This window comes from Maylandia zebra, linkage group LG16, assembly GCF_041146795.1.
Source record: "Maylandia zebra isolate NMK-2024a linkage group LG16, Mzebra_GT3a, whole genome shotgun sequence".
NCBI lineage: Eukaryota > Metazoa > Chordata > Actinopteri > Cichliformes > Cichlidae > Maylandia > Maylandia zebra.
The window spans coordinates 12,013,009-12,027,090 of NC_135182.1; the positions used below are offsets into that span (position 1 = coordinate 12,013,009).

General features: G+C 40.2%; 1 protein-coding gene across 1 annotated transcript in view; it reads right to left on the reverse strand.

Annotated features, from left to right (window-relative positions):
- Positions 1-14,082, reverse strand: part of kcnh3 (potassium voltage-gated channel, subfamily H (eag-related), member 3) — a 180,663-nt gene that overhangs the window by 27,496 nt on the left and 139,085 nt on the right. The window contains exons 5-7 of the mRNA XM_014410478.3: positions 10,252-10,504; positions 4,602-4,759; positions 3,213-3,414 (exon numbers count right to left, since the gene is read on the reverse strand). Of these exons, the coding sequence (XP_014265964.3) occupies positions 3,213-3,414; positions 4,602-4,759; positions 10,252-10,504 (613 nt within the window). The remainder of the gene's footprint in view (positions 1-3,212; positions 3,415-4,601; positions 4,760-10,251; positions 10,505-14,082) is intronic.

Here is a 14,082-nt window from a genome sequence, read left to right on the forward strand (position 1 = left end):
GGCTGATGACATGAACTGACCACAATGTTACTGTTTGTCCTTATGCTGAAAAGATAAGTGCAGGTAGGTTGGTAAGAATCACTCAGAAAGATAAGGAGGGAGGAAGAAATGAGAAAATGAGGACAATACTAACCAGAGCAAGGTCCCCATACATAATGTCTGTTTGTGTGTGTCTGTGTGATGCTTAGAAAACAAAACGAAAGACACACACACACACACACACACACACACACACACACACACACAACTCGGTCTTTGCCCCCAGTCAGAGTTGGAAAAATTACAGTTTGATCCCCTTACCCTTGGAAACTGCCAGTCTGTCTGTACATCTTCACAAGTTTATCAGATTGCAAGCCGGGGTTTCACGTCGCCCGTGGGATTCAAGTTTCTGTGTTTTATTAAAAGCATCGGTCGTGCTGAAAACGAAGGCACACACAGTCGTATTTCTGCATAACTGCCTCTGTGCCTTTCTTCCTAATACAATATTACTGTTATTGCTTTACAATGGATAGGTATACTTTGGAGCAAGACAAGTTAGGTGAGTGCTCAAATAGTTAAAGTTGAATGAGGATGAATTTAGATTTTTCTTTGTCATTACTGCAAAGTGGATAAACAATGAGACAAGATCTTATTTAAATTTCCATTTGGGAAGCCTAGAATAATCTCCTGAGGACAATGCTTACAGTGTAATTGAGTAGAGCACAATTGTCATTATGTGTGTGAAACATGTAATGACAGTTAAAAACTGTCACTGAAAGCTCTCCACAAACAGGAAATGGGCCGTTAACTTGCTTCAGGGAGAATTTTTCCAGCCTGATTAACACCATGGCATCAAGTGAATATTATCGTAAAAGCAGCTTCCCTGTCTGAGATAAAGAATAAATATACTTTATCTTTCTTGTACAACGTTAAAATTAGAGGATTCCATGTCTGCTGGTTACCCTAGTACCCTAGAGACACACACCCTAGAGACAGCTAGCCTGCCTCTGCCTACCCAAGGCAACTGTCAGTGGTTGGTGTTACAAACAGCTAAATGTAAAGGCTTAAGACATTGGATGGCTGTGGCTCAGGAGGTACAGCAGGTCATTTTCTATTGGGAGGATTGGTGGTTTGACCCATGGCTGCTCCAGTGTTCATCAGAGTGAAAAGGGTAGTCAGAAAGTACTGAGCTGGGAAATGGACTGCTTCTTCTATAGTGCTTTTTCTCAACAACATACAACATGCCTCAGTTACCCATTCATTTATGCACTTTTTTTCTACATTTAAAATAATAATAATAATGGATACTTTATTGATCCCCATGGGGAAATTACTTGTTTTTCTCTGCATTTGACCCATTCACTCAGTGAAGCAGTGGGCAGCCCACTAAGCAGGCGCCCGGGGAGCAGTGTGTAGGGACGGTACCTTGCTCAGGGGTACCTCAGGGTAGCCGTTAAGTGGATTCGAACCGCCGACCTTCCGATCATGGGGCGACCACTTTACCTACTGAGCTATCCCTGCCCCCCAAAAGCTTTCTGCCTAACATTCGCACTCTGATGGATGCTTCGCGGGGAAATTCTGGGTTAGTATCTTGCCCAAGAATATTTGCAGACTGGAACAGCCAGGTTTCAATTTGCAAAGCTGGACCTCATCACACCTCATACTCTGATGGATGCATCAGAGAGCAACATGGGGTTAGTATCTTGCCCAAGGATATTTGGCAGACTGGGATCAAACCACCAACCTTCCAGTTAGTAGGTGACCTGCTCTACCACCTAAGCCACAGCCGCTACTACATTATGTAGCGCATGAGTAGAAAAGCACTGTAATAACCAGTTTACCATCTACAGGTGGAGGAACCGTTCTTTACCATTACCAATACAGTTTGCTTTTTCATATCTCTGTTTTTCTGAGTATATATCTTTGAGCTTGCTCATCTTGTTGCAGTAATATTCTATTTTTAATACATGGCTGTAACATCACACCCTCAACTTACCATCAAAGGTATGTGTAAACAAATGGAACAATTATTAAGTACGGTTGGGTTGGACCACTTTTGTCAGAACTTGTCTCTTCATGGCATAGGCTCAGTAACGACCTGGAGGTATTCCTCTGAGAGTTTGGTTCATGTTGACATGACAGCATCACACAGGTGCTGAAGATTTCTTGTTTGCACATCCACTGAGATCTGGTGACTGGTGATTGCTGGTGATTGCATTTATATAGTGCTTTTCGAGACCCAAAAAAGCACTTTCCACTATTCATTCACTCTCACATTGGTGGAGGCAAGCTACAGTTGTAGCCACAGCTGGCAGATTGACAGAAGTGAGGATGCTATATCGCGCCATCAGCCCCTCTGCCCAACACCAGTAGGCAGTAGGTGAAGTGTCTTGCCCAAGGACACAACGACCAATCCGGGGCTCGAACCGGCAACCTTCCGATTACAAGACAAACTGCCAACTCTTGAGCCACGATCGCCCCGAGTACTTTAAACAATTCTGTGACGTGAAAGACTAATGACTGTTATGAGAAACACTTGTTTACAGTTCTTACTATCAGGAGTGGCACAATCAGTTATCAGTTATTATGTTTAAGGGGTAATTACCTTTTTACTTAGGGCCAGGTAGGTTTGGGTAACGTTGCTTCCTTAATAAGTCATAATTTAAAAGTGCATTTTGTATACACTTGTGTTATCTTTGTGTAATATTAAAATGTATTTGATGATCTGTGACTGTGACAAATCTAGTAAAATACAAGAAATCAGGAAGAGCACCAATACTTTTTTTTCACAGCACTGCACATGTTTCTAAAGTCCAATCACTGTGGTAATCTCTGCGAAGTCCCTTTGCTCTGTGTTTTTCATACATCAACACTAAAAGTAAAATTGCATGTGGGTCCCCATTAGGATAAAGGATTGTGTGAGTGTGTGGGACTCTACCCTTAGGCTCATATTGTTAACTAGTCATTATGTGACATACTGCATTATTATTTTTTAATAAATCTAACAAGTACTATGTGATACATTACGGTTTTTTGAATAACGACCCCAACACTCACAATCGTGACATAACTAGTTGAACAAGTCAGGAAGTCCAATGAAATTTAATAGAGTAGAAGTACAAAGTAATACAACACAGAAACGTACACCTAACACAAAAATTAAACTTGAGCAAAACAGTGACTGAGTTAATCTACACAGATGCTTTCTAGAGATGAAAAAAGGGCGAACTAACCTATGTCTGATGATCCTTGGCTCTCAATCTCCCTTCGACCTATGAAGTACCAGACACACGCCATCCAGTGGGCCAGCAGGGCGAACATGGACATCAGCAGGGTCAAGACCACAGCACTGTACTGTGAGTAGCGCTCCAGCTTCTGCAGCAGCCGCAGTAACCGAAGAAGCCGGACTGTCTTCAACAGGTGGACGCCAAAGTACTGCACAGAGATACAGGCAATCTCAGCGCTCTGGCAATATTTCATTCACTGTATTTCTTAAATCAAATGAATCATTAAGAAAGGTTGACACTCAGTAATGTGGGATACTGTATATAATACACATCATTTGTTCAAACAGTTGGTAGTTTTACTCAAAAGTTGGAGCTTTAATAGATTCACTCACATGAAATCAAACATTTTTAATCTTTATATACAAATATATATGTGTATATATGTGCGTGTGTAATCAGTTCATCTTTTTTTGTTTGTGAGACATGCAGTGTGTGGACCGTCATGAGACATGTTGGTGTTGATGTGGTGAATCCACATGGGAGCTTGTTACATTATGCATTCATGTTCCCTTTAAAAACAAAGCTCACTTCCTTCACCGTGTTAGTGCTGAAAATGAATGGAAACTGAACACATGTCAGTATTCAAATATTTAACTTTACTATTGAGGTTTAAATTAGGGCTGCTCAATTAATTGAATTTTAATCTAAATTACGATCTGGGCTTTCAACGATCATTAAAAATGACTGAGCCGATTATTAGCCCCTCCCTCGTGCTTTACTCTTGCGCTGCTCCGTGTGGCAAATCGAGCGCACCTCTCTGCGTTTCGAACGTGTCACAACAATTAAGAGGACCCGAGGGAAGCTCGGAAAGCTAAGCAGAAGTTATTTGGAGAGGAGAGTGACTGCCGTTGATTGAAAAGAGAGGTAAAAAAAACTTCAGTGGTGTGGAAACATTATGGGTTCGCGGAGTCAGACGTGGATCAAGTAGACATAGTGTGTAAACTTTGCTACAGTGTCGTAGCTGCACCACAGAGCAACACTGCAAAGTTCACTAAACATAGATGTTTACATTTTTCATTTATTTTTTATATTGCAAACATTTGCACTGTTATCAGTATTTGCACACTATTTTATATGATCTTTTTTGACAATCTTTAAAGTCATTATTCAACACATTGTTATTGTTAAATAAATATCGTCAAATAATCGAGATCTCAATTTCAGTGAAAATAATCGTGATAATCATTTTTGCCATAATCGAGCAGCCCTAGTTTAAATTATGTAGGCTGATTTGTCACACTCACACTGTTTGATTCTCGGTTCTGTTGGTGTGGTCACACACAAATGTCAACAGACAGAAACACACACACACAGTAAGACACAGGGGAGACTCACCACGCTGACATTGAAAGCATACAGCAGGTCAAAGGGCAGGGCGGCAATGAGATCAACAAAGAGCCAGGTGGTAACGTAGTGAACGCAGATGGAGCGGGCGTCGTAGACGACCTGACCCGACGTGCTCACAAATGTAGTTCGAAAGTTCAGCAATATGTCTGCAGAGGACAACAACAACAGCAGCAATCAAGTGTCACTTAAATTACAGTGATGCATGGTAAACGCACAGCTACTTTTCAATGAGTCATATACACACAGCATGCATGGGTTACTTTAAATAAAAATAACAACACAGTATTAAAAAACAATTTATGCACTTTTTTTTCAAAGGGGTATCTTTACTGGGATGTCAGCAACCAGAGGTGTGGACTCGAGTCACATGACTTGGACTCGAGTCAGACTCGAGTCATTAATTTTATGACTTTAGACTTGACTTGAAAAAATGTTCTAAGACTTGTGACTTGACTTGGACTTTTACACCAATGACTTGGGACTTGAATTGGACTTGAACCGGTTTACTTGAAAAGACTTGATATTTTACCCCAAATATAAAATTTAACATGCATATTATATAGAGATTGAAAATGTGACGTCATTCACGGGTAGAACCGCAAAGGATTCTGGGAACTCGTGGCAAGCGGTAGTAGCGCACGCAGGCTTTCAATTAAAATCAGTCACACAGCGATAAAAAGAAACACAAAAATGTCAAGAAGCTGTTGTATTATTAACTGCAATAGCCGGTCGCATGACAGCCACGGGAAGCCGACGGGTAAAGAGATTGGTTGTTATCGGATTAGTCGTTGAAGAGAAATTGTTCAAGCCATGTTTCCGAAGTAACAAAGAGGCGACGGGTGGCCTGGATTGCAGCCATTCAAAGATCAAATATAACGTCCCAGAACACTCCAGCTCACAGGTTAGTCTGCTCCAAGCATTTACACAAAGGTCAGTGTTTTTTAGTAGTTAATACGTCATTTTCATAACATAATTAGTGATATAGGTTACAAGTAAGTCTGGCGCTGAACAGAAATTGTGGCGCTATGCTCCTTTGTTTATTGTGCATAAATAGTGAATTGTCCTGACACAATATTGCGTTTCGCTTCTGTTATTATGGTACATTGACAAAAACACATACTTTTATTCACAGGATAAAACAGGTTTTTTGTATCACTAATTGTCCAGTACGATTACAGCATACAATATTATTGTCACTGCTACATTTCTGTGATGGGTACCAGAAATTATTTCCACTACTAATTAATTACCGTTGAGCTCAAAGGTTATATTAATAAACGGTTAACAAATCTGTATTTATGACGACAATTTGTGAGACTGGTAAACTTATGATACGTACGATGGTCTTTCGTTCTACACGGTGCATTTCAAGGTCCTGCACCCATCCGTCGGTAAACTGTACCTGGGCTTGTTGCAGTGACCGGAAGTTACTAAACTTCATGAGTGTATGCACTCACTCCAAGAACCGTATGATTATAAATATGCATATAAATATGCTACGATGAGATAGCTGACTTCATCTAACTAGCAAATGGTGTCCAGGCTACGTTGGTGATGCAGTTTTTTTTTAATGTGTATGATATTTTTGTCATGCGATTTTAAAGCTGGTCCTACAACCGCATCCAAGAATAACATGCAGCTTATCTCAGAACTGTCGGTGAAAATTATTCTTGGAGCTAGGTTTAATTGAGCTGCATTTTAAAGAGGTGCAATTTCACAATTTGTGTATATTTTCTAAGTTCACTATTTTGTCATGTGTTGAGAAAAACACAGATTTTAAAATTACATGGTCTAATATTTACATTTAGCATAACTGCAACATTCTTTTTTCGTTTTTTTTTTTAAAGACTCGAAAGGACTTGAAATTCAAAGTTTCAGACTTGTGACTTGACTTGGACTTTTACACCAGTGACTTGAGACTCGACTCTGCCTGACATTACTTGAGACTTGACTTGAGACTTGAGGATAAAGACTTGAGACTTACTTGAGACTTGCAAAACAATGACTTGGTCCCACCTCTGTCAGCAACAACCAGTTGTTGCTACCTGATATTAAAAGCTCCGTTCCCCTTTATTGTGAGCAAAAATCACTTTTAGTGCTAGTCCAGAATCAATGTGGCTCTATAGCCCCAAATGTAAATGTCTTGGGGTAAAGATACTTTTATGGTAGTTTTCATCATGTTTTTGAAATAAAAGTGTGTTGATACAGTTTGAGATGCTTCCATTACAGGGATAGTTTTTTTTTAACACACCAGATTCAGATGGTCATTAGTTGTTTATTTTTAAAGGTACAGTTTTTAAAACACCACCACTATATGTCCGGTTTTATACCCCTCACAGTTCAAGTGCATAATCCATCTATAGTGGATTAAAGACATAAATAGCCACACCCAGCATTTCCTCCTAACAGCTGAGGGTGGCTGGCAGGTTTGTGTGTCAAAACATTTTTGCGCACAATATATTTTCACATATTTAAACAATATCATAACTTGGCAATAAATCAGGAATAAAAAACAGACCAATAATTCGCATTTAAATAATAATAAAAATAATATGTATTTTCTCAAGTTTAACCCCAGAGTCATCTCTGTCTGCTGTTCATCTGCAGTTAGTGTAGGCTGTCAGTCTGCTGTTACCTCAGGTGTTAATACACTAAGGAGGCTGTAAAACAGGTAGATGAGTAACTGAAGCTCACCTCTGACTGATAAAGTAGCTCTAATATTGTTGGACTTGGATGCTTAATGAATAAACTCTCATGCAATGTGAGAATATAATCAGACTGTTTATTAGAGGGATCCATCCAGCTACTATAGGGCGGGAGGTGGGTACACCCTGGACAAATTGCCAGTCTGTAACAGAGGTCTAAAAAAATAAAAACATGATATAGTATATAGTACCGTATATATATAGTTATTGCTTGTTTTCAATTTAGACAAATTACTCATAAGATATTTGTGAAAGCTAAATTGCTTAAGCTTAATTGAACGGACATCAGCAAAGTGCAATAGAAACTAGCTCACTCTCTCAGGGTAAGTGATTTTCTAGCTGTAGGGCATTTTGAACAACCAGGGGAATTTCAAGATGGTTTCTGATGACTTGCTTCCAGAAGAACCACAACATACAGCTAAACGCAGCAACTGCACCACCCAGTCCTTCAAAGTATGATATGATCCTATTCAAAGAGCCAAGGCTTTGAAGCTTGCTGAAAAAAAAACAGACGAGGACAACACGACAATAAAAAAAGACAAACAGTCATGATTAGCTCTTCAATGTTTGCTCTATGATTTTAATTTTACTGCATGGTATTAAGGAACAAAATGAATGAATAAAAGGTGTCCCGGCAGACTATTTCAATCCACTATTGTTTGCTGGTGAATGTATCAATAAATAGGCACGGCCTATTAGTCCTAATAAATGGGATATCGACTGACAGGAGTCAGACATTTAACTGCGGGTGGCTCGTGTAATTTCATTACGAAAGTTTATTGATGGAGAGCTTGTGTTCACTCTTTCCCATTAACACAAATCGTCCGCTGAAGAGCACTCATGTAAGTTTCCTGCAGTTAGGGTGGACATGACCGAGGACAAAGAGGCCTGTTGTTTTCTGGGAAATGACTTAACAATCAGATGTAATGGCTTATTGTGGAATGGCTCATATCCTTTTCCCTGCAACATTCATCATTAAAAACTTGAACAGAACTTTTATAATGAGAACTTCTATTAGGAGTCACATGCCTATCAGACAAAGGCTGTTTGACTAACTTCCCATCAGCAGACAGTTGATATAATCAAAAAGAATTTTGCAACAGTTACACTGCCAGTAAAACGTTCTTTGCACACCCACCCAGGCCATTTTCTTTTTGTTTCTAAACACTTGAAGAGATTTCTTAAGCTGGCCTAATGTTTTTTTCCTCATTTGCTGTTACAATTGTTCATATTGAATTTGAATTTATTGAATTTATTGAACAAGGCCAGAGTTTCAAAAATGTTCAAGTATCCCAAAAGCTCAGACTTCACTTTTATTTTCACAAAAGTTTGTTTATTTTCTTTGATTTTTATAATGTCAAAGAGAGAGAGCACAACCCCAATACGGTCGTCTCATGCACACAGCTCTGAGTGTGTACACAGCACGCCTACTCAACTTTTTTACTCAACTAAAAGTTGAGCTCACAATGATTTCTACTGTGGGCTCCAGTAGATTTTCTTAGTGTACAGCTGACCTGTGCTGCTGCTGCTACTCTTACTGCTCTTTGTGGGTGAATGAATTCAATAAGATGTAAGCAGATGAGCTATCTTGGCTGATTTCCATCCTCTATACGTGCAGTATGCTGTTTATATGCTGCCTTTACATGAGAAAGAATAAAGTTGGTTAAAAGGTGGAAGTTAGTGAGTAACACCAGCTTAAATTTAAATTCGTGTCAACTCACGCTGACGAAGAACACGTCAGCTGCTGTGCACCAGTGCATTACTGTAAACTGACCACAGCTGATACCTGTCACTTTAAAGCATCACTCCATTTATAAATCAGTCCGTTTGTAGAGGATGAACTGAAGGCCTGCGCCAAGGCCCAGTAGAAGATAAATGTGAATAATGCAAAGCTATGCTAGCAGAGGCAGCAAATAAAGCTACAGAGCTGATAATGAGGATACTAGGTAGTTCATACAACAGGTGGCAGTTTTCAGCAGTCCACTGGTGGTATTTATTTGTAGTTTAAGCCTCTGCTCTGCTGTGTCAAGGTATTTTTTTTGGTATACAGGAAACAGAGCTCAACTGCTATTGTATTAATTCATATTATGGCAAGTCCATCGTTACTTTATCAATTTAGGTCAGGACAGAAGAACTCTTAAAGTTTCTTCCAGAATGATCAGTTGCTGTAACGACACAGACTCTCATGAAGACAAAAGGAAGACTACCAGCTCCCTTTGCTGCAGTTACCAGCCTCAGAATCAAATCAACAATTAACAGCCTCTCATATTCATCAGTGGCCTCATTAATGCTTGACAGACTCTAGGCAGCACACACATTTTATTTTATTAGCTTTTTGGAAGAGACTGGGAATCAGGCCATTAAGCTTATAAGGCTACTAAGAAAACCACGGCTGAGGGAGACCAGGAAACACAAGGAATGGAAACGAGACCAGTGGAAGTCTAGACTCTTGTCCAAAAAATTCAGTGTGAGCTTCTTGATTTAAGATGCTGCATTTTATGAGATACAGCAAGTGTCAATAGAAGATTGAGGCAAAGCTCTGAAAGACTGTGGAAAGACTTTGCTGGAGATTGTTGGAGATGTTTTCAAAATTCAAAGCACAACTTAACCCCTACAACCTCCACAACACCCTACTGAGACACAGTTTCTTGTCTAGTTTGAGTGAGACAGCCATCATTTTTCAGGAGCAAAATGAGCCAAAAACACATTTCTTTTGACCAAGAAGCAGACTGACAGAGGGACGAGTTAGACTACAGAGTGAAGGAAAAGTCCTCAGCATTTGTTAAACAATGGTACAAAACATTCAGGTTTCATTTTCTTGGTTCCTACTTTCTAGGTGTGTCCAGTCTTTCTAAGACTTCTTGCTAAAGGAAACAAGTTCTATGGATGGTTAGAAGAAAGCACCAACATGAGAAGACGGCACACTATCTTACCTAAAATGAAGAGGATCTCGACGAGGATGTCGCTGACGCTGGGCGGGCTGCGTGAGGCGCTGCCTTCATCCCGCCCTCCCCCGACCGTGAAACACACGTTATAGGGCACAGTGACGGCCACGTAGAAAGTCGCCAGCAGAATTAACCAATCCCAGCCGGCCTTGAAGGTTCCATAGTGGAGCAGGATGAAGCGAGATTTCTGAATGGCTGCTACTTTGTATTCCGGGATTGGAGGCTTCTCCCCAAACATGTTCTGGATTGAGAGGGAGACAGATGTCAACAGCTCTCTTGTTTCAGGTTTTTACATCTCTCTCGTTGTCCCTCTGCCGGGCCACGATAACACGGCCCTGTGCACACACTTATCGAGCCACTTCAAGCTTCGAAAGCTCACACTGTGCAGAGGCATTATAAAAATCCACAGGAGTGGAGATTTCAGATTCATTCCACTCGATATAACAGTGCAGCCATGAAAACAGTTTCAACCATTCATAAGTGGGTTATTGCTTTTGCAGAGTTTGAGTAAAGTCTACCAACACTGACAAAATGGTTTTCCCAGCACTAAGAAGGAAGAAGAAATGTGGGACGACTGGTTCCAAGCATTAAGTCTCACACCTGTGAAATATGTTTTTATGAAAAAGAATCTTATTTGTAATTCATTCATTTCCTTTGGAATCAGGAAGATTAACCAAAGAACTCATTTTGTTTCCTGTGTGAGGTTCTCTGCACTCAAGTAAAAATCTGACGTAGCTGTACTTTCAGTTTATCCAGTTCATGGAACTATGAGCCTGAGTTGTTATGTTTACCATGATTTTTGCATGTCCAGCATAAACCATTTATGAACTGTACAGACAGGCATTTAGTCTGAAATACAAATGATACTGTTTCATTTTTCTAATGGGATTGTTGTTTTGTTGGGTTTGTTTAATGAGCTCCATCAATGTAAATGTTTTTTGTATTCTGGACTATTTTTATGTGAGAAAGTCAACACGTAATGGAAAAAATGATTTGACTTAAAGCAAATAATGAGCAAATCAGGAATCACCTGGTAGCTGATAATCTGTTCATTAGTGAAATTTAGAGTAGATGTTTATTTACTGGCAGTGAGATTTTTATATTAGTGAATCACTGGGTAAAGTTTAGCTCAATATTATCTGATCTAACTCATACATCCATTAATTCCTGATTGACTCTGCAGACACTAAACATTACTGATTACATAGAGCCTGAATCATTTCTTTGATTACTTTACTTAATTAAAGAGTCATTCTTTGGGTAACGGTGAGATTCTCATTAAGTAATAAAGACCTACTGAGTAAGAACTGGGTGCTTCACAACATGAACCTCCCATAAGATATTTTTTTATGTCCTGACTGCTTATTTTAGCCTGGGTCAGGAGTCATTAGAGTTTCTAGATCATTAGCTATCACGTGATTCCTCGTTTGCTTCTCAGTTTTTGTACACAAGTTATGAATTTCCCTCTTTTGAGAAGTTAAAAAAGCAAATAATGATGGCCCTGGGTTGGTGGTCATTGAACATGCAGGGTGCAAACTGCATCGTTCTGCATGTTTCCTAATCACTGACATCAGCTAAATGTAGATCTGCTTTACCACGGAGTGAACCAAAACCAAGCATAGTCCTCTTGTCCTTCACGCCATCTGTCAGGGTGTGCGCTACCCGCTGGACTGCAGCAGACCTACAGAGAGGTCAGCTCACTAACACACAGCCATAATCATCATCTCCTGTGATGCCAGGTCTGAGCAGTAATGATAATTTCCCATTTCATAACATTTCGTTGTCAGTTTGCAGTGTTCTTCTTCTCTTGGCTCTCCTTCATCTTTCCTGCTTGGCTTCTCATGTCTTTTGTATAGTCTCGCTTATTCTCTAACCCTAAGAGAGTCTCCCAGACTTGTTCTCCTAAAACCTAAAGACGAATTATGGATTTAATTAACTGGTCCCTTAACGAAACTGACAACTCTGGGCTTGGGAGAGCCTGATTGTCCTGTGGAGACGTTTGCTGCTGGATACTCGATGGTCGGATGCATCGTGTGTCTGATGACACTCTCGATGGGGGACATTCAACGACAGCTACCAATTTGGAACCATAATAACAGAGTTCTGGCTGATTGGAGCTGGCTTGGACCTGGCTTATCGAAGAACAAGAAGCGGCTACAGTTGTTCAAAATCCCACAAGGCTGGCTGTGTGTACTCAGACTGTGTTTATTTGAACGCAATATGGATATGATCTTGGAGAAGCTCATGGCTCTGCTATATGGATAACATCTTGAAGAAGAACAGCAGGAATTGAGAGACCTGGTGTCCAGTGACGGACATTAGACGAACTGTAAAATTGGAAGCAGTTTGTTCGCACTAACCAAAACAACTACCATCTTCATCTCATGCAGGCCTCCTGACTCCAGCTGGATGCTCAAGGCAAAAGCTGACGGGAATAACAATTCTCCTTTAGATAACAAGACTGTGTTGTGACTTTCTCCCTCCTCATTCAGGGTCGCCCGTGTCGACCGAAGATTGTTGACTTTTGCCTAACTGGGTTAAGGGACACTTTCTCTCAGCTAAACATGAACACACACACTCTCACACGCACACATATGCATGTACACTGACACAGACCTACACTCACTCTTATGTCTTCTACGTTGTGAGATGTGCTGATTCATGTGCTGAGGTGTTTTTTTCTGTTCTCAAACTGATCTCCCTGTTGGAGCTCAGTCTGGGAGGAGTTATTTTTTCTCCTCATCTTTCCTCATGTTGTGCATTTCCCATTGTTATACCTCTCTGACCTGTCTTCCCCATGTGATGTTGTAATATATGTATGGTCGGAAGGGTAAGATGGCGCTGGCAAAGGTCGGCAGCCTTAACCCAACAAATATCCCACGCGTGGGACTAATAAAGGTTATCTTTATCTTTTGCTTTTTGACACACAATCATTTACTCAAGCTGAAATATTTGGATTGTGTTGTCTCTGTTACTTTAAACCACACACCTGCACCAACAGCCGGGTGCACTGCTTTAATGCTCAACTCTTTTTCAGTCTGAACTCATGCTAAGGCAAATAATACAAGCTACTATGCTATCAGTGGCTTCCCCGTTGTTTAGTTCAGGGACTGCTGTTGCAACTAGGGGAGCAATTAAACTGACTGCCTTTCATCATAATGAGGCAATAACCTTTTTTTTTCTCCCATCTCCAGTCTTTGGAGAATCTTTTCATGGCTGCATAACATGTATGTGAATTAAAAGTTTTGCATGAATAAAGTAAACTCATGATTTTAACTCTGTCACTTCAGTGTCATCACCAGTGCCAAAGTCCCAAGTGTGAAGCTAATGACTGAATGAGAGGCAGTCTGGAGCCAGCCTGGCATACAATAACACTTCCTCTGGCATCCAAACATGTTTCATTTTTATTCTAATATGAAAAGAATATTCCTGGCCACAAACTTAGCCTGCAGCCAGTGAATTTACATTCCTAAATTTAATGCTTCTCACGTAAACATAGTGGAAATACTGCTAACCCACCCAAGCCCTACGCTTGATCTTTATCCAAAAAACCTCCTCGAATTAGTCAGCAACAGCTCCACACTTCACTGTGTCCACATCGCTGATTGAACAGACTGGAATAACTCACATAAAACTGACATGTAACAAAAACATTTGACGTAAGCAAAGGTAGACATACAGTCAGAGCTATATGCTGTTTAATGAGCATTACAGCGTTGTCCTCATTCTGGGACCTCCACAGCAGACATGGTTAATGGAAAAAAAGAAATACATTAACTAAAAGTTCTTGACTTTGTTAGTGTGCAGCTTGTTTCACGT